The 19058-nt window shown below is 31.3% G+C and overlaps 1 protein-coding gene across 1 annotated transcript in view; it reads left to right on the forward strand.

Moving 5' to 3' along the window:
• The window catches only part of Adcy2 (adenylate cyclase type 2 Ac76E), a 42730-nt gene that overhangs the window by 13799 nt on the left and 9873 nt on the right, over positions 1 to 19058 (forward strand). The window contains exons 2-6 of the mRNA XM_077424215.1: positions 7166 to 7332; positions 8610 to 8945; positions 9736 to 9930; positions 11409 to 11515; positions 12472 to 12583. Of these exons, the coding sequence (XP_077280341.1) occupies positions 7166 to 7332; positions 8610 to 8945; positions 9736 to 9930; positions 11409 to 11515; positions 12472 to 12583 (917 nt within the window). The remainder of the gene's footprint in view (positions 1 to 7165; positions 7333 to 8609; positions 8946 to 9735; positions 9931 to 11408; positions 11516 to 12471; positions 12584 to 19058) is intronic.

Raw genomic sequence — 19058 nt, forward strand, 5'->3', positions numbered from 1 at the left:
CCCGTGACATCGGTATGCGCCGCGGTCGCAACAATCGCCGTTATCTCGCAGGTGAAGCGCAATTGTTGCATCGCCGCGGTCGATGCGTCGTGCCTGATTTCGCGCAATTACGCATTCCGTCCTGCACATACGGAATTCGAAAATAGCGGTGTATTGGACATTGCTCTGTTATTTCTGTGTAAATTCATTGTAGATTCAAAGCCTCCGCTACTCACATTGAGAAACGTAATTAGAATACGCAAATTCAGAAAAAGGAAAAGAGCGTGAACAGCATGCAATTACGTTTCGATATTCAGTCATTAAGTGTTTACATTATTTTCCGGATTAAACAAGGAAATTATTGCGTCAAAATCTCCCCTTTTTTCTCCTTTTCCGTTTTTCTTTTCCTCTTTACTCTCTCTCTCTCTCTCGCTTTCTTTTCTTTTTCGGAAAAAAAATTCGCATGGATTTTGTCAAGATTGATTGAAAAATATCTCATTGTATTTAACAAGAAAACATTGTGAGCGTGTGTGAAAATATATGTTCTTCGCCGTTTATCTGTAGATGTAGGCAAATAGCAGCGACGCACGTGCGTGACATGTAGCCAATGAGGGTGCGTCGTCCAACGAGGAGGGTGCATTTGTTCATGTCACCGCACGCAATCGTTGCGAATAAAACGACCCGCAATAAAGCGGCAAATAACCCATGACGCTTTGTTATAGTCTTGTTATTTTCTCTATAAAACATGCCACATGTCTAAGCTTTTGAACAAATAAAATACAAAATTGATATGAATCTTTATTAAGCGTACGAAGGGAAAAATTTAATTGAAATAAACATGTTTTATATGAGTGTACGTACACATGTTAATAAAAAACTGCGCGAATAGAGATTTCGACATCAAAGCGACGTAAGCATTTGTAACAAGTATATTTTTCTTAATAATTTATTTTATATATTTAATGTTATTTTTACACTTTTTTTTTTTTTTTTTTTTTTTAAGCTTTTGTCTTATATAGCTCTATGTAATTCCCATTTTTATTTTTGCTACACCATCCTTTCTCTAAGATTGAAAAAATAGCTTTTTTAAAGCAAGTTTTAAAAATGCTGTAACATAAAGTTTAGCGTATTATTTTTTGAGCATACAACACAGTGTTAGCATAAATAATGAAATTTAATATATATAATATTCTTTTGTATTAAATTTTTGTGGAAGTAGAACATTCGTTATTCCTGTTACATGATTATAAAGGACAAATTTATGGAAAAATATGAGTTATATTATTCTGATGTAGACTGCAGAAATATATTGCCATTGAATCTCGCTCTAAATTTACGATTGCCATAAATAAATAAAATGAATAAGTATTATTAACACGCAAATTAACACGTATAGATTATTTTTATCACGCGCGTTGAGGGTTCTGTAAATTAATTAGATAAGAACAAGGAAGAATGAGTTTTTGATCACCGCGCTTTGCATTAAAAATACAGAAACAAACAAGCTATAGCCCCAGACGTTCAGCGTAGCATTTATTCACCATTTGCATAGTACATATATAAAATCCAAATATAGTGTCCGTTAGCAATTCTTAATTGCATCATACGGTGAAAGCTTGACTAAGTCACCGGAAAATGAAAAACATAGAAATCTCATTTCTCTCTAGGGATAAAGCGTGGAAAATAAAGAAATTTAATTGCAAATTTATAAACGCATAATAAAATAACCGAATTTTTAATTGCGTAATTGTAGATGTACATTTCTAGCAATTACTAAATAACAAAAGAAAATAATAAATAAGTGCAAACGATATAGATCGATATTATTGGGAAAATAATAAAAATGTAGAAAATGCTGTAATTATTTAAATTTAAAAGGCTTTAAAAAATGATATAGTAATATCAGAGTCAGTAATATCGAGATCACCGATAAGAACGAAGACGTGACTAATTCTTCCGCAATTTTTACAATCTGCAAATTTTGCGTCGCAAGCATACCGCAGATTTCAAGCCGTCGAATTCACTTACCGCGATGTGGAAAACCGAGGTGGAAGGCGCGGAAGCGTGCGAAGTTTGATAATTACTTAATCGGCGCAATCGCAAAACTTCGAGACCCAGCATAGTTCGTAATCAACCCAAAGTCGAGTATAGGTGACGACAAAATGTATTTCTGGTTTGAAGTTACGCTTCGCAATAACAATTTGCGGACAACGCGCCAGTTGCACTAGATCTAAGTTTCTTCAGACAACATTGATGTTAACAGTTACGACAAACGAACGTTAATTGAACGTTGACCAGGCAACGGGCGCCTGATTCTTTTTTACATAAATGGTGACCTGGGGTGATTTTTACACCGTAATTAAAAGTCATTGTTATTAATTACAAGTTGCATATTTTTGATTATTTTATAATTTATTAATACCTACTTGAGAACAATATGTATATAGATTTACTCAACATTTTCTGAAAAAAGTAAGAAGAAATAAAAAAAATATGTAAGAGACGAAAGAAGCACATTAAAATTACTGTGACGTAAGCTTCATTTTTTCGATAATAGAGTGTAAAGATCACACTTCAAGGGCTCGTTCCCGGGTTAATGGAGTCGCAAGATTTGCGAACTTTGCAGTCTTCTTTCTAACTGTCGATATGAATACATTTCCGAACTTGCTTATTGTAATAATAACATTGGTGTGGCTTCCACAAGTATCGGAAGAATTAATATATCGAAGAAAAATTGACAACTTTTATTGTAACAGAAATTGTATTTGTATTGAAAATATTAAGATGTATAAAGGCAAATTTATGCGGAGTTTTTGCGGAGAGAAACGTTTTTATGATTTCTATGCGGATGTGTTTTTTGCAATGGATAAACTGCGAACAGGAAGATACTAAAATGTACATAAACGCAGAGGGACAGTGAATCCATTCCACTCGAGAAAAATTCTTCGTGATTTAAAATCACGACGTTATATTTCACGTCAAATTGCGACGATTTGTGTCAAAAAGGAAGAAAGAGAAAAGTATGATTTATTAGTATGAATGCTGAAATTATATATAACATATTCTAATGAAATATCATGCAGTATATGTCTTGTGAAGAATACATATTTAACTGAATTTGGGATGGAAAATAATAATACATATCTAGCCGTTATACATTATACATATAATAATTTTTAACTATTTTACAAAAATTGCTTAACATTAGAAAAAAGTGATAATATAACAATAAAAAGTAACTAGGGAAACTGATTATGTTACTATTGTGTGCGTAATGTAATTCATTTTATTCTCTTCGTACTATATGTTTATTATATGTCGTTATCTCATTTAATTGATTATTACATCGCAATATGGGGGCTATAATATATTACGTTATCTATCACGCAATATTATCGTGACACGTATACATATTTACACGTATTGCGAATCATAGAAGTAATGCAGCGGTGGTACACCCGCAGCAATAGAGCGAAATCTTGACGATTTTGAGCGTATTCAGTTTAACAAGGTGCCTAATTGCGCACCTCCGTGCTATTGCGTACGCCACACAAGAGCAGCGGTTAATTAGAATCGTCGACACCGGGCGTCGTTGCCCTTGGCTTCATCGAACTATTAGCCGCGATCGCGTGTCCGAACGCGACTTGTTTCATTAGCAGATTAGGTTGATTCGTTTATACGCCGACGCGACGACAATTTCGATCAATTAAGTTAATGCACTTGCAGATCCACGTAGCTCGAACACGCGAAGCGTGGCTGCGCCTCTTTATTTAACAAACATTTGCTACAACAATAATAAATGGCCAAATAATTGATTAAGCCGTTTGCAAAAATTGAATAACGAAGTAAGATTATTGTAACAAAACCTAGTTTAAATATTATAGTGTAACCATAATATTGCAAATTAGATAAAAGCAAAATGAAATAAATTATATTTACTTGCGTTTAATGAATAATCTTAAAATAGCAATGGCTATATTTTATAAATGGTTTTTCTTTAAAATATCAAAATTAGGAGAATTAAAAATAATTTAAAAAATAAGTATATATATATATTATATATATATATATATAATAAAATATATAAATTTAAAATAAATATATCAATAATTTATATAAATACATATGTATTGTGCAGAAATTGTCGATATAATCGAGAGACACGATAGTGTCTTGTGTTAAATGTATGCGGCGTGATCGACTCATGTATCTGTGTACACGCGAACCATCCGATTACGAATACCTATAAGATTATCTCAAAAACAGCCTAGCTAATCGAGTTTTTAATAGATTTAATGGTAGCTTGGGTTTAAATTATATAAGAAAAGTGTCTTCACTTTTTTTACGTATTCTACAAGCGGAGATATATTATAATGCAAAATTCCAATGTAAAAATGTCTGCTTAAGAGACGTCTTGGTCGACGTCGATAATTGTACGATTTTCGACACAATACGACATTCGTATAAAGCAAATAGCTTTTCGGTGCGTTGAGAGAAATTATTGAGAATATTTCCGGTGTCTCCGTGGCAACGCCTCTAACGCGTGACCATTCGAGGTAATGATGTCCTTCGAATACAAAAGAGCAGAAAGCACGTACGGATGAGCTTAGAATTTCGGCCAGCTTTGGCCAGAAGAGAACATATCGCGCTATAATTCTCCGTCTCTTTGCTCTGTCTCGATAATTCAAATGCCAAATTTTGCGCGTTTTATCATGCTTTATCATACGTTATTTCTAATATGTTTATAATATATTAAAAAATAAATAAAAATGTTTAATAGAAAAGAAATAACGAAATTGTTTATTTTTAAACATTTTTATTTATTTTAATATATTACAGACATCACATATATTGCAAGTGCGTAATAAAGCAATTTAGATAATAGAGGAACTTTAAACTTTTATTTTACTTTGCTTAAGAAGATGAAAAATTACATTTGTCAAAAAAATGAAGTTGTGCACATTGACACAAAATGACAGTTTGATGAAAAATATAAATTACAAGCTTTTTGTTACATTAAAAATTTTCAATGTAATAGAGAGCTTGTAATTATTATAATGAGAATTTTGGATATAATTAATTGAGGATTCGAATATAAGAATTGTGAATAATTTGTGTCAACGCGTGTACGATAATTTTTGAAGGATTATAAGCTGTATTAAAATTTAATTTTATTATTTCTATTTTTATTTTGATAATATCTCTTTTGTGATATTATTATTTCAAAAAGAACAACAAATGTATTCCTAGACAAACAATAATATTATAATATATTTTTCATGTTAATATATTTTTTGTTTTTATACTTTTATATTTTACATAATAAATTATTATGCGCTTTTGAAAGGTGCTTGTTGCATTATGCACCTTTTTCTATCTTTTTTTTAAAAATAGGTAATTAATATTAACATAATATCCAATAGTTCATAAATGTTTATAACTATTTAATTTTACATATTGTAACATAAAAATATAAATGTTAACACTTTGCAGAGATCTTTTATCATTTGCACTTTGTGATATCGGTCAGTTTTATAGGCACGTCCAATATTTGACATTTTCAACATTTTAACATACTCTCTTTTCTCACGCATATCATTCATGTATGTCGAGGTTTTATCGGCATGAATTATCAATGGGACGTTACCACGAAACGATACTAAAGCCTTGAAAGTCACGAACTTGGAAATAATTCGGATAGCTTAATCGATCCTTTTTTTCCCTTCAATCTTTAAAACGAAATAAAATCTAACGGCTGAAATGTAGCGCACAATAAAAGTGTTGGATTTTTTATGAAGGTAGTAAAGGTAAAGAAAGATGGTAAAAAAAATAGAAATTTTTTATGAGAGACATAGTAAAGTAGTTCAATTTGCCCTTATATTATAGAACTCTACGCGTACTCCTTTTATCGGACAAGTGCCAATATTCGTTATGTGCATTATTATCTCACGGTATTAAACGAGATCTTATCATTACTTTTTTTTATAATGTTTAAAAATATATTTGGCAATATTGTGAGATCAACATTTTTGGACTAAAATATAATAACATAATAATAAACAATACACAGTGATACTCTATACATACAAATATTTTTAAAATATAGCGGTTTCCAAAAAGTACATTAAATGATTGATCCTACTTTGGCAGTTATATTTTAATTTCTTTAATATATGTAACATATATCTTGTTATATTTTAGTAAATAAAATATCAAAATTTGCGAGGCAAACTATGCATGCAAAGAGATACGTAAACATAAGAGAACATAACTTTTGACCATAGACAATACGTCTATGCTTTTGACTGTAGAGCACAAACTTCATTATTATTGTATATAACTGGATAAATCTTATCGCACTTAATAGTAACATCAAAGATGTGCTGCTGAAATAATTGAACGGTTGAGCAATATGCACTCTGTTATGACGTAAATTTGGTTCGTGTTCAGACTAAATTATTAATTAAACCTTGCTGCGACTGAAGTGTCCACAATGCAACGTCATACGGTTTAGTTACAGTCCCACGCATTACGATATGAAAGCCTTTTACACACACACAGAAGTCAGAACGTATTATATTAATAATTCTCCGTCGGATTCTCCGACGCCGACGTTTGCGATACAGTCAGAATTTATTACTGTGTTGTATACGCGTTGCAAGTAAACGGAATGCCTTTAAGCTACTGATGCTGTAATGTTAATTAATACCTGCAGCAATATGTTCCTCTCTTACGTTTGTACGCCGAAGCACGTAAAAAGATATTCGTTAGATGAGGAGCAAAATGAGAAGTTTATGCGAATATTTCAATTTGTTATTATTGAAACATTAATTCTTACATATATAATAATTACATACATTTATAATAATTATAAATTTTATATTAATAAATATTTTAAATTTTTTTAATAAATTAAGACAGTGAATCGTCTATGTTGTTATTTAGAGATAATAGGTAAATTTCATATCGCGCACATGTGCAATGTGCATCTTGCAATCTTTATTCATCCTTCTATCACGGACACTTGATATTTCCTCGCAATGACTATCGAATATACCGAGTATTTCGCATTCCACGAATTGTTCTCCATTCAGAAATTCTTTCTCGCACACTTTTTCACATTATTTACTTTCACATACGCGATATATGAATACGACAAAATTGATCTACGATGCTTTTTTTTCAGAGAGTCTCGGCGATACTGCCGGCGACGATGCTGGCGTTAAGGAACTTCAGGAACTTCGCGACAAATACGAGGGGAAGCTAACGTCGTCTCTCTACACAGGAACACTTTGCATCGCCACCATCTCCTCGCTGATCGCTCTAGGTGCTCTCTGCTTCGCCGACTATCATGTAAGTACCATTAATAATCCTCCTAGTTTCAATTAAAAATATTACTTTTTTCACATTAATCAAACAACAATTAATTGTTGCTTTAAAATAAGGAAAATATGTTTACAGTCATTTTTGTTATATTAATCTTTATATTTATCTACTCAGAAAACTTGGGAATTAAAAAAATTTAGAATAAAAACATTTCTTTTTCTTTCTTCAAACCTTCGTAGTTTCGCTTTCCTGGTAAGTCGTGACTCTTGCTTTGATTTATGACCGAAGAAAATATATTTGAAATACTTCTGTACTAAGCTACGCGAACTTACTACGTCTTTACTCTCACTATTAATCGTTATTTTAGACAATCAATGCTCATTAGCGAGATGTTCAAGTTTTCATAAGTTGGAGCATTATATTATACCTTTCGAGAGCAGAGGTTACAAGATGATGTTCCGAGTTGTAATTAATTTTCAATTAAAACTCTACCTAGTACTCCTTTGTAATGGATCGATATTGGTCCAAGGTAGCTATCGGTAGCATGCACAGATTCTTCGTCACCTGTCCTGAAATTGAATCGCAAAGCGTTAATTAAGCCAAGAATTAATATGTTGTCGGAGGTGCGGAAGAGAGCCCAGACAACACGAAGACGCTGTTCAAACCGATAGATTCACGAAGAATACATAAAACGTCATGCCTTAGGATTGGATCTGAGGATGGACGGTGTTGATCCTTCCAAGCTATCGCAGGACACGCGAGAAAATTGATAACGTGATTTATCTCAGATCTAAAAGTTCTTCTCGTATTTTATTACGTTAGAACGTAACATAAAAATAGAAAAATTATCGACGAGGCAAATTTATTTCGACATCCGAGAAAAGAAAAAGTTGAACAAAATTATTTTAATAAAAAAAAATCTCCCGACACACAGTGTTTGCGAAAAAAGTTTCACAAGATAAACATTCGTTACGCTTATTTGATTTTTATTCATCTATATATATTTTTGTTCGTTTCGATATTTCTTATTTCGTTTCACATTTCGTTAATGCAACTTTCTCCGTTACGTAATTTACCATTTTTAATTTTTTAAGCTTGTTATTGCACGCTAGGAAAAATGTTGTAGATGTAAAATTTAAATTACGTTAAGTTGAATATTGATATTTCAATATTAAAAGTCATGTAAATGATGTTTAAAAAAGGGGGAAATGCTTTTCTAAACAATCACACGAATCTTATTGAAAATAAGATCATGAGGATATTGATCTTGTTCTTAATACTTAATACTATTTTTTATTTTTCAGGAGCTGTCCGATGTGACCTATCTTGTACCTGTATCGGCATTGACAACCATGCTCATCGTCTCTTTGACATTTTTAGTGGTCACGCAATTACCTTCCGCCATGGTCTCTAAACGGTCCAAGATTTTAATAGGTTTAACATCTTCCATCATACTTGGTTTAGGCATTCTAATATTAAGAGGCGTCCTACCCTTGTTCGCCTGCATCCTATCAGTAATCGCCATTCTACCTAAAATGAAGTGGCAGACACCGCTTATCATCAGCTGCATTCTGGCCCTCGCGCACATTTCGAGAAGACTTATTTTCGACGATCTAACGAGCTATTACGGCATAATTCAGGTAAATATATAGTTGAACGTTGGATAAAATTTTTCTTCTAATCGATTTGTTGTTGTAAAATAATGAATTATAAGGATTTCTTTTTTCTTAACTATTTCTTAATTAATGTTTTTTTTTAGTCTAAGCCAGAGAATTTTTAATTTAAGTTTTTTGTGATTTATTTATTTAAAGGATAACATAATAAGGCTATTTTAGTTCAGTTTAATTCGAATTTAGGGTACTGAGGCATGGGATTTGCTAGAGGAACTTTGAGTTTTTAGTTCAAGCCTCAGTTTAAATTATGATATCATTCAAAAGCGAAAAGAGAATTATGTATAAATTGATGTAATGTACGGAAGTTTATTCAAAGTTGTAAGGCACGGATCAAATAAATATATAATTAATGTTTTTTTTATCATATACATATGTACATTTACGTACATAAAACAATAAATATGATACATTTAATAATAATTTTTGAAACCATGTTCTATTGTATCACAGAGAACAATTTTAGAAAAAGTACCGGAAAAATATTTATGTAACACGTGCATGGAAAGTGGCCCATTACGCACGCTACGCGTGCGTGATAGACCACTTTCCACGCACTTGCAACATAAAATAAGGTATGCAAGCCGTGCGTGAAGATGAAAATTCCCGGGTGCGGTGATCGCACTCGTCTTCGGCTCGTGCGTCAACTCCGCACCCGTGAATTTTCATCTTACAGCACAGCACTTGTTGCACAAATAACTATTTTCAATAAATATATACAAACTAGGTATTTTAGAAAGGTATCCTTTTTATCGAACAGATTATTGCGGAGATCATATTCCTTCTGGCTGCCATCTTCGCAGGCATGTATTACAGGATCCTAACAATGATGGCCCATCGCAAGACTTTCTCCGGCACAAAGACGGTGATTGAATCGCGAATCAAGCTTGAATGCGAGAGGGAGCAGCAGGAACAATTATTGCTCAGCGTTATTCCAGCCTACATTGCGGCAGAAGTGAGCAATAAAAATGTGTCGCTTCATGATCTAATTAAAATGTTGATTACGATCCATCACGGAAGTATTCGCGTTGAATTTTCGCCGCATGGATATGTAACGATGATAAGGTTTCTCATTGTTAGACTCGTCCAACAATTGATTAAAGTTTAATTAAATTTTTGCCTATGACGTTTGAATTTTGACTATATTTAATCACAAAATTAATTTAACAAAGTTAAATTCGTGCGAGGGATAAAATATGTAGGCGTTCGCATCTTGTGGAGGCAAATAGTTTTTCAGGAAATAAAGTTATTAACACAAAAGAAAATAAAAGTTTGCGCGCGCAGTTTTCTAAACAATTGTTGTTTCATCGTACTTTGCGTATTATATACTACGATCTGTTTGCAATCACACGATGGATATCGATTTACTATACTGCAATAAAAATTAGATGATGACTTTTGAAGTGCTTTGACGAAAGTAATTAACGATTCGCGTTAAAGTTCTCTGTGAAATTAGACTCAAATTTGTAAGAACTTTACTTTAAATGAGGGTCGGAGAAGATACGCAGTATTTACAGCAAAAATTCTACGTCAGTTATTTGAAACGCGTGGATGGAGCAATCAGTCCGATTTTCTTTGATCACAATAATTACATCTTCAAAAAATATATATATATTTTTACCAGAGGATTCTATTTCGGTATATAATATTGCATAATATACACAGTGAAGGATGATATTATATTTGAGAAGACCTCGTTAAAAACTCCGTTGTTAGAGCTTAATGAGTGTATAAACGTTTTACGTATAATAGATACTCGATACTTCTTTTCATCGCAACAATGCCGAATTTTAACTATTTCTGGTTTGATATATATATATAATCTTTGTTATTCGTAAAATTACTACAAGCATATTTTATATTTAAATATAATATACCTATATATATTATATTTAAATTTGTGTGTAAGAATGTACGAGTTTTAGCAAACTCCGTCTATATTTTTAACAATAAGATTGTTACGAGGATTTGTACAAAATAGAAAAAGGTATATAAAAATGACCGGATAGATTTTACTTTATTAATTTTGCTGTTGTTTTTAAGTGATATTTCCTTATTTGTAATTATTTTTAATAGCACTCGTAATGCAGAGCGAATTGTTCATTTAAATTGATTGCAATTCGGATTTCAATTATTTCCTATCAATGCATATACGCGCATGAATCATATAATGATGTTTACCGGTGACATGAATAATTTATGGTTTCGAATGGGTGAGTTACGTATTAATATGTTAATCGAAAATTATGGAATACGATGTTTTGTTGATGCGATATTCCATAACGCATCACAGAAATTTCCAGTGCAACACGTTATAGGGGATATATAAGCACTAATCGAATAATTAATATAATTGTTACAAAATTACGCAACTAATAATAATACATAGATGATATTTATACTAAACAAAAAAATATTAAACTGTTATCGCAGGTAAAAAGAAGTATAATGCTGAAAATGGCGGATGCTTGTCAGGAAGCCAATAAGCACAAGCAAACCACGTTCCAAGAGATGTATGTACAACGGCATAATAACGTAAGGTAATTTATTATATTTATTATTATTACATTTGTGTTAAACCTATTAAAATTTATAATATACACATATTAATGATTGTAACGAAACAGATTGCTTACAACACGATGTTACAAAATATTTAATGCAGATATTGTTATAAAATATTAATCTGAAGAATATCGTGTATTTTTATTATTGTTATCTAAATAACTTCAAAATAAATATTTTCATTTTGTGAAGGAATTAATTTAAATCGCAATCGCTCTCTGATACTTCTATACAATATTTTGTTAAAATATATATGCAATACCATATAAGCATTTGTTGGAATCGATTCACAAAAAGAGAGATAATGTTAAAAATAATACCAGCTGCGCAAGGTCAAGAGCAGAAATAATTTAATCATAATCAGTGCATGTATTTAGAAGGTACGCGCGTATTTAGTTCTCCCGCGCGAGGATTATATGGGTCGAGGATGATGGCAAGGAATATTGATTGCATTGAAATAAACGCATGCTGCACGTGTCGCACACTGCCTTTGGTCGTCCGTCCTCTATCCATCGATCTAGCCATGCATCTGAATTTAAATCATATGATCGCTCAATTGTGCAGCATCTCCGGATTCAATATTCAATCGAGCGCACTTTAGATGTCGATCCATCAAAGACGAATTTTCAATGCCCTTTTCTTTGAAGTACACCCATTAGAAGTTTCTATAAGATTAATAAAAGATTATTCCATGCATATTTAGATTTAATTTTTATATTAAAATTTTTATTTACTAAGAATGTTTTACCTGTTTTCTTGCTCTGTTGTTTATAGTGTAATTATTAAACTTGAATTAACATTAACGTTCACAAGAACTATTTCAATCTTGTTAAATTGATTTTTGCTTCTGATTTTTCTGTATTTCGTCGAAAAATTTTGCAATACATAAAATTTTATTTTTAAAAACAATATATCTTTGTTGATTGTATAGCATTCTCTACGCGGATATTGTCAACTTTACACCGCTGTCGGAACAGCTCTCAGCTTCCGATCTTGTGAAGACGCTCAACGAGCTCTTTGGCAGATTCGATCAAATAGCGCAGGTAAAAGAAAACATAAAAGTTAATTTAATTTATTTATTTTAATTAAATGTTGTGTGTGTGTGCATGTAATTTAAAAGAATAAATTTTCTTATTCATCAAAACTTTTTCCCAATAGCATGAAAAACATTTTCAATGTCCTTGTAAAAACTGCTTTAGATATTTATTGTAAAAGAGAAATTTAATTCTATTAAATTCTATTAATAGAATTAATCTTATTCAATATCATTGTATACCGCGTCTTTTTTACCAATGTAAGTTCAAAATTGCTTATTCAATTTATTTCTGGAATTAATTTTAACGCAAGGTAAATAATCCGATAAAGGGAGAGAACACTGGGTGACCTGCAAAACTAGATTTCTTGCTACGTATATTATCATCAATATTGTCGTCTAACCTAAGGACAGGTCGACTATGGATCCATTAGTGCGAGGTGAATAAAATGTCTGAAACCTTTTACCCTTTACCAACAAGCAGAATATATGATCGCCTATCACTTGTGCAAAGAAGGACATTGAAAGTGTACTTTCAATTTGTACAAGAATAATATTCACATTTCAAATTCTCAAATTTAATAAAATTCATTCAATAAAAATTGTTCTATAAAATGTGTAAACATTTTAGTATAACACTAATGTTGCAAAATTTTTAACATGAGGAGAGATGTTTTAATTTTAGTTAAAAAAAATTCTTTTACTTATACAATATAATTGTTAAAAGCTTCAATTTGAAATTGAAGAAAGGTGTTATGTTAAACGTGACAATTTAAAAAAATTATTCAGTATTTATTTGCAGAATATTTCTGATTTTTGTTTGCGCGTATTTATTTCCTTTTAACGATTCAAATACAATGTTTTTCAGCAACGAACAAATTGAATTTTAGTCCGTCAATATACTTTTAAATCCGAGTTCCTCGTTGACTAAATAAATTTCTGGGCTTGTGACTCAGCGTAACTAAATCTAAAAAAAACATGGAACATTTTTGCCTTTTCAAAAGTATAGCAATTCTTTGTTTTACTCGTGCACTATGTTTGCGATAATATGTTACAATGATATTCAAGTTAAATGTATAGTTTTATCTAATAGTCAAAGTGAGAAACAATAAAAATTATAAAAAATATATAAAATTTGCAAAACAGTTATTTTAAACACTGATATAGAATGATTAAAATTATTATATAGAAATATCTTTTACAATTCGTCTACAATTCTTAATTTCGAAAATTAACAATTTTAACAATTTTAATTTCGCTAGAAAGTTGAAAGTCGGAGATTCATTTTAATTGCAAACAAGATTTCCGTTATGGTTATACCAAAAAGTTTTGTTTTATTAAAAAATGTAGTTTTTCCGTAAAATTACAACTAATCTCATAAAACTCATTTAAAGTGAAATATGTTTAAATATTATTTATTTTAGTTACTATTCAAACAATATTCGAATTCCTAATAAACTGTATATAAAACGTTTTGCATTTTTTTGCGAAAATATAACGCTAAAAAAGATACGTTTATTTGTTATAAAAAAACAGGAGTGTGAGGATAAATGAAAGAAGATAAATTTAAAAAACAAAGTATTTGCAATATATTTGATGAAATTTATAGAAATTGCCGAATTCTATAATATAAAAATAATAGAGAAAGATAACTTTAATAAAAAATAATAAATATAAAAGATTGCAAAATGTGATGTGCGCGGTTTTTTCGACAAATATTAAATATCGTTCAATCAAGCCACACGTAATATAGTGCGATGAAGATAAAAGAACATTTGATTCGCAAAAATGTGCGCGCAATTTCTTTCTTGCTAACGACTATCTTCTTTTTTTTCTTTATCTAGACCATCGATTATTCTATCTCGCGCAAATTTTATTTACATGAAAAATCGAATATGTAAAGTAAACGCATTAGCTAATGAAATGCTCAATATAATAAAAATAAAAATTGAAATTTTTGTAATATCGCAACATAAATCTTTTTCATTTCCAATAAAAGTCGACGGTTTATTGATATGTAAAATTTAAGGTTACGCGCAGAAAAATGATTGTGAAGATAAATGTTGCATTCTAATAGGAGTAATAGGACAGGAGATAAACTGAATCTAAATACGCGAGATGATGAGACACATAGTTTGTTTCATATCGCCACATACATTTTCACTCGTTTTTTTTTTCGATTTTCCGCAAACTGCGAACAGAGTATTATAGTTTTAAACTTAAATTGATATAATAACAACCTAATAAAGCTATGGAGGGAGACAGAGTCCTATACAATATTGCGCGCCCTTGTGTTCATAATCGGATGCCGCTTTACATTCTTTCTCTTGGTAAAGAAAAAGCACAAATTTTCACGTTTTACGCTACGTTAGCGCGGAAAATTGCTTTTAGAACAACAATAAAACACAATGATTAAGCTTGAGTTTGTTAATTCCCGAGTTCTAAAGAAATCGATGTTTTGTCAGCGCCTTTAGAGTAAGTAAAAAACTTATAATCGCTTTGTTGAAATATCTCTTTGTGTATATATATATATATATAATATATATATATATATATATATATATATATATATATATATATATATATATATACTTTTAACAGGACTTACAGCGACTTCTCACGTTTGATGTAAAATATTTTTATCACGAATCAGTACATTTAAATTTATATGAATAAAGAGGGACGCTCAATATATACACTCCATCTCCCATCTCGTTCCAGAGCTTTATTAGTTTGCAGCTATATTAATCTAACTTATAACTACTCTTTTCGCAACGAAAAATCAAAAGTACGAGTAAAAATGATAGCATAAAATAAACTATGTTTCTCATCTAGCTTTTTTAAATTCAAATCATCTTATTAAAATACAAAATTTTTTTTTCAATTATTTTTTTTTTACTTTAAAAAGAGGATTTATGCAATATTATGAAGATTTTATCTTCAATTTTTAATTTTATTATTAAATATTTTGTTAATCAATACGTTTACTTTACATATTCAATTTTGCATGAAATTTGATTTAATAAGTGGTTTCAATGTTATTTACACCAACTGTTAATTTTTGGTTCCGTTAATATTTATCAATTTCCACCGTTCTCTTTATCCGTTCCCTATTGAAAATTATATTTGCAAACAAATCAACATTTCGACATTAGCTTTGGTAACTCATCAAAGCTAATATCGATGAACAAATACGCATCAGAACATATACATATATATTTCCAACGAGAGAAGAAGGTCAAAGCATGAAGCCGCAAGCGGACGGATTTAAAAACTCGAGTTTCATTTATTTTTCAATCCGCTCTCGCAACCGCAACATTGCTACCGCCACCACCGTTATCGATCACGAGATTTTAGGAATTGTTTATAAAGCTGAACATTTGCTCGAGGAGAAAGCTCCGGGAAAGTTGCTAAATTTCGTTCGCCGTGGGCCAGATTGCAAACGCCAAGGCCTCCAGCTTTACGGCGTCGCACATAATTCGCTTTTATAGCGGCCGGAGGGACTTTACGGCGTTACCGGAGCGCGGCATGAATCCAACAATATGATCCAGCGCACGCTGTGATCGTCTCGCAAAACGTCTTCCTTTTACCACGAACTTGCGAATGTCGTTCCCACGCTGGTTAACCCGCTGGCCGAGCGGGAAAACCGAGCAACTGACATACACAGTTTGGATCACTCGACTCGTTTACCTTGAGCAATTATTTGCGGTTTGTCGGTTTTATATGCGATTTCAAATTCCAACAACGCCCGCTTCATGGACAATTTTGTATACATGTATATTGATTTCGGATGAAAATATTTTACATTCTATCAGCTGAGAAGAAGTTACCGTAAGTCCTGTAAAATACAAAGTTCATACAGGACAGCTTCTTTTAGTCACACTAAAAAAAGCTGAGGTGATTTTGATATATCCCTTAAAAATTACTTGAAATATTAATAAATACATATATTTATTTATTATATAGATATGTAAAAGTAAAAAAAACTTTCTAGATTGCCATCGTAATAATGACGAGGACATTGCATGCTGATCGATGATGGGAATTATGCCGCGAATAAATTCCGCATTCCGTCTTAAGGAATCTCACAGTGTTCACGTCATATTAGTAGTGGTTATTTCCGTAATCTTTTGATCGACAGAAAAACAGAGTAACAAAATTTTTCAAATTTAATTTTGTCCTGCCGGCTAAACTCGAATTTATCGACGCTGATTTCAGTCTCAGATACGCGCGACACATAATAATCTTATACTCGTAACTTCTCTTTTCTTAAATCACGTGTAATGCCATGTAATTGTCGAGTTTCGGCAATAAATTGTAATCTGCGAACAACAGATTGTTCCACGTTGTAGTAGAAATTATAGGAGATACTCATTACAAAGTTATTGCAAAGTTATTACATAGTCGAAATCTTTTAAGCCAAATATTTATGTGCTGAAATTTTGCCATGCTTTCTTGTGCAATAAAAAATTGAATAAAATAAATGCCATAAAAATTTCATAGATATAGTGATATTAATATAGAAATATTTTATTCTTAAAAGAATTTAGAACTAAATTCACTTTTTATTTTTAACTTTACGATTTATTTTTTAGTATAACTGCAGTAATTGCAGTATAATAAAAAAGATACATAAAACTGTACACGTCGATATAATGTTTTTAAATTTAATTTTAAATATAGAACTGTCGAATAAATTGACAATAGAGACTCTATTGTGTCAAAGTTATTACCATTCGAAAAATTCAATTAATTTGTAAAATCTGTTCGTAAAATTAAATACAAAAGCAATCATATTCTGCAAACGGTAGTATTACGGTAAATATAAATTGTAATTTTAAATTGCAAATTGTAAAAATAATTAAGAGCCCGAGAGAACGAAAAGGTTAATCGTTTCAGAATTTCTTTATAAAAGTCTCTATATGAAAATAAATGAAATGTTCACTTGAAACGTGAACGTTATAAAATCTCAAATATATTGTTTTATTGATATAATATTAAATAGTAATGGGGGGGAGAGAGAGATAGCAATAACAAATCGAAAATATCTGAAAATGGTTTTGTATTTTTTTTTATGGCACTGGGAACAAGTAGCAATCTGCTTTCTTTCGGTTTGTATATAATAATTCTCGTGGTAATTCTTTTGATTGCTCAATAACATTCCACTGATAATGAGTTTTACGGTCCACAAAGTTGGATTAGATAAGAGAAGGGAAAAGGTAGAAAATCGGGGAAGAAACACGTCACATAAATACACGAATAAATTAATGATGCGGAAAATGAAAGAGGAAGACAATGTCTTTACCGGTGACAAATTTCTTATAGCTTCGAATCAATCATTATGTCAAAGATAACATCGGAAAGTAATCCTTTTTGCAATTTTTCTTACAATCTCGTATTAATTCCATGTTTTATCGATATTTGTTACAACAAAACGCCATCTTACGCTTTGTAAAATATTATTCGGCAATTCGAAATTTATTTGTTTTTACATTTACTCAAGTAAATCCAAGAGAAATTCTACCGAGTTTCTTCCTCTCAGATTCTGCGAAATATCTCCGCAGCTGCAACAAAATTAAAGTCTCGCGACATTAGACTTGTACTGAAGTCTTCTCGGATCAGTTATCTGGAGTATCCTCCAGAGTGCTTTAGACGATGGAAACTGGATCCTTTTTGAACTCGATCTGATATTAGGTCCCAACTAAATCGGATCTTAATTAGCTCAATTAAGGTCAGATCAAGTTCATGAATATAAGTTAGCTGTATAGCGCGACATTTTATATAATGATGTAACACAAGCCGAGTAAACTTTCAAGTTTCACTCTTCATATTTGAATCTTGCGAAAGTATTCTATCGCAATAAGAATAGCGGCATACGTCACATAGACATCGATAGATGTTTTCGAACTAGCTTCCGATAGTTCCGATTTCTCGCGCTTTTGCCTCTGCCGCGCCGTTCGCAATTGAATTCGGGAAATGTGCGATATTTCGCTATAGGCAAACAACGACGCCGCAGATGGAAAAACTTTATTCCATTTGTGTGGGTGAAATATATACGATGCTATCCAAAGCTTCGACGGGAATGCCTCTGTCTACTCTTTGCCTTTCTAGCATATTTATCTTCGCAAACATATCGCCTCAGAGATATTTTGATCTATCCGAATAAGGAAAAGAAGATAAAGCAATAGACTCAAAGAGACTATTAATGAACAAGTTTTAAAATATGCTCTCATAATTAATAACTTTTATGGTAAAAATAAATATTTATAATAAAACGCCGATATGCGGAAAATAAAAGAATTTATTAGTACTTAATAATACATATTGTTGCACATGCACGCATAAATTATTCAACATTTGCACGCAACCTTAATTAAATCGGTAGTAAAATGCTAATTAAATGAATATTGCAATGAATAAAAACGACGTTACGTAGGTGATTAAAATTTATAAATTTTTATATAAATGCTAATGGATGGCTTACG

This window comes from Temnothorax americanus, unplaced genomic scaffold (genome assembly GCF_048541705.1).
Source record: "Temnothorax americanus isolate GAGA-0224 unplaced genomic scaffold, ASM4854170v1 Scaffold8, whole genome shotgun sequence".
Taxonomy (NCBI): Eukaryota; Metazoa; Arthropoda; class Insecta; order Hymenoptera; family Formicidae; genus Temnothorax; species Temnothorax americanus.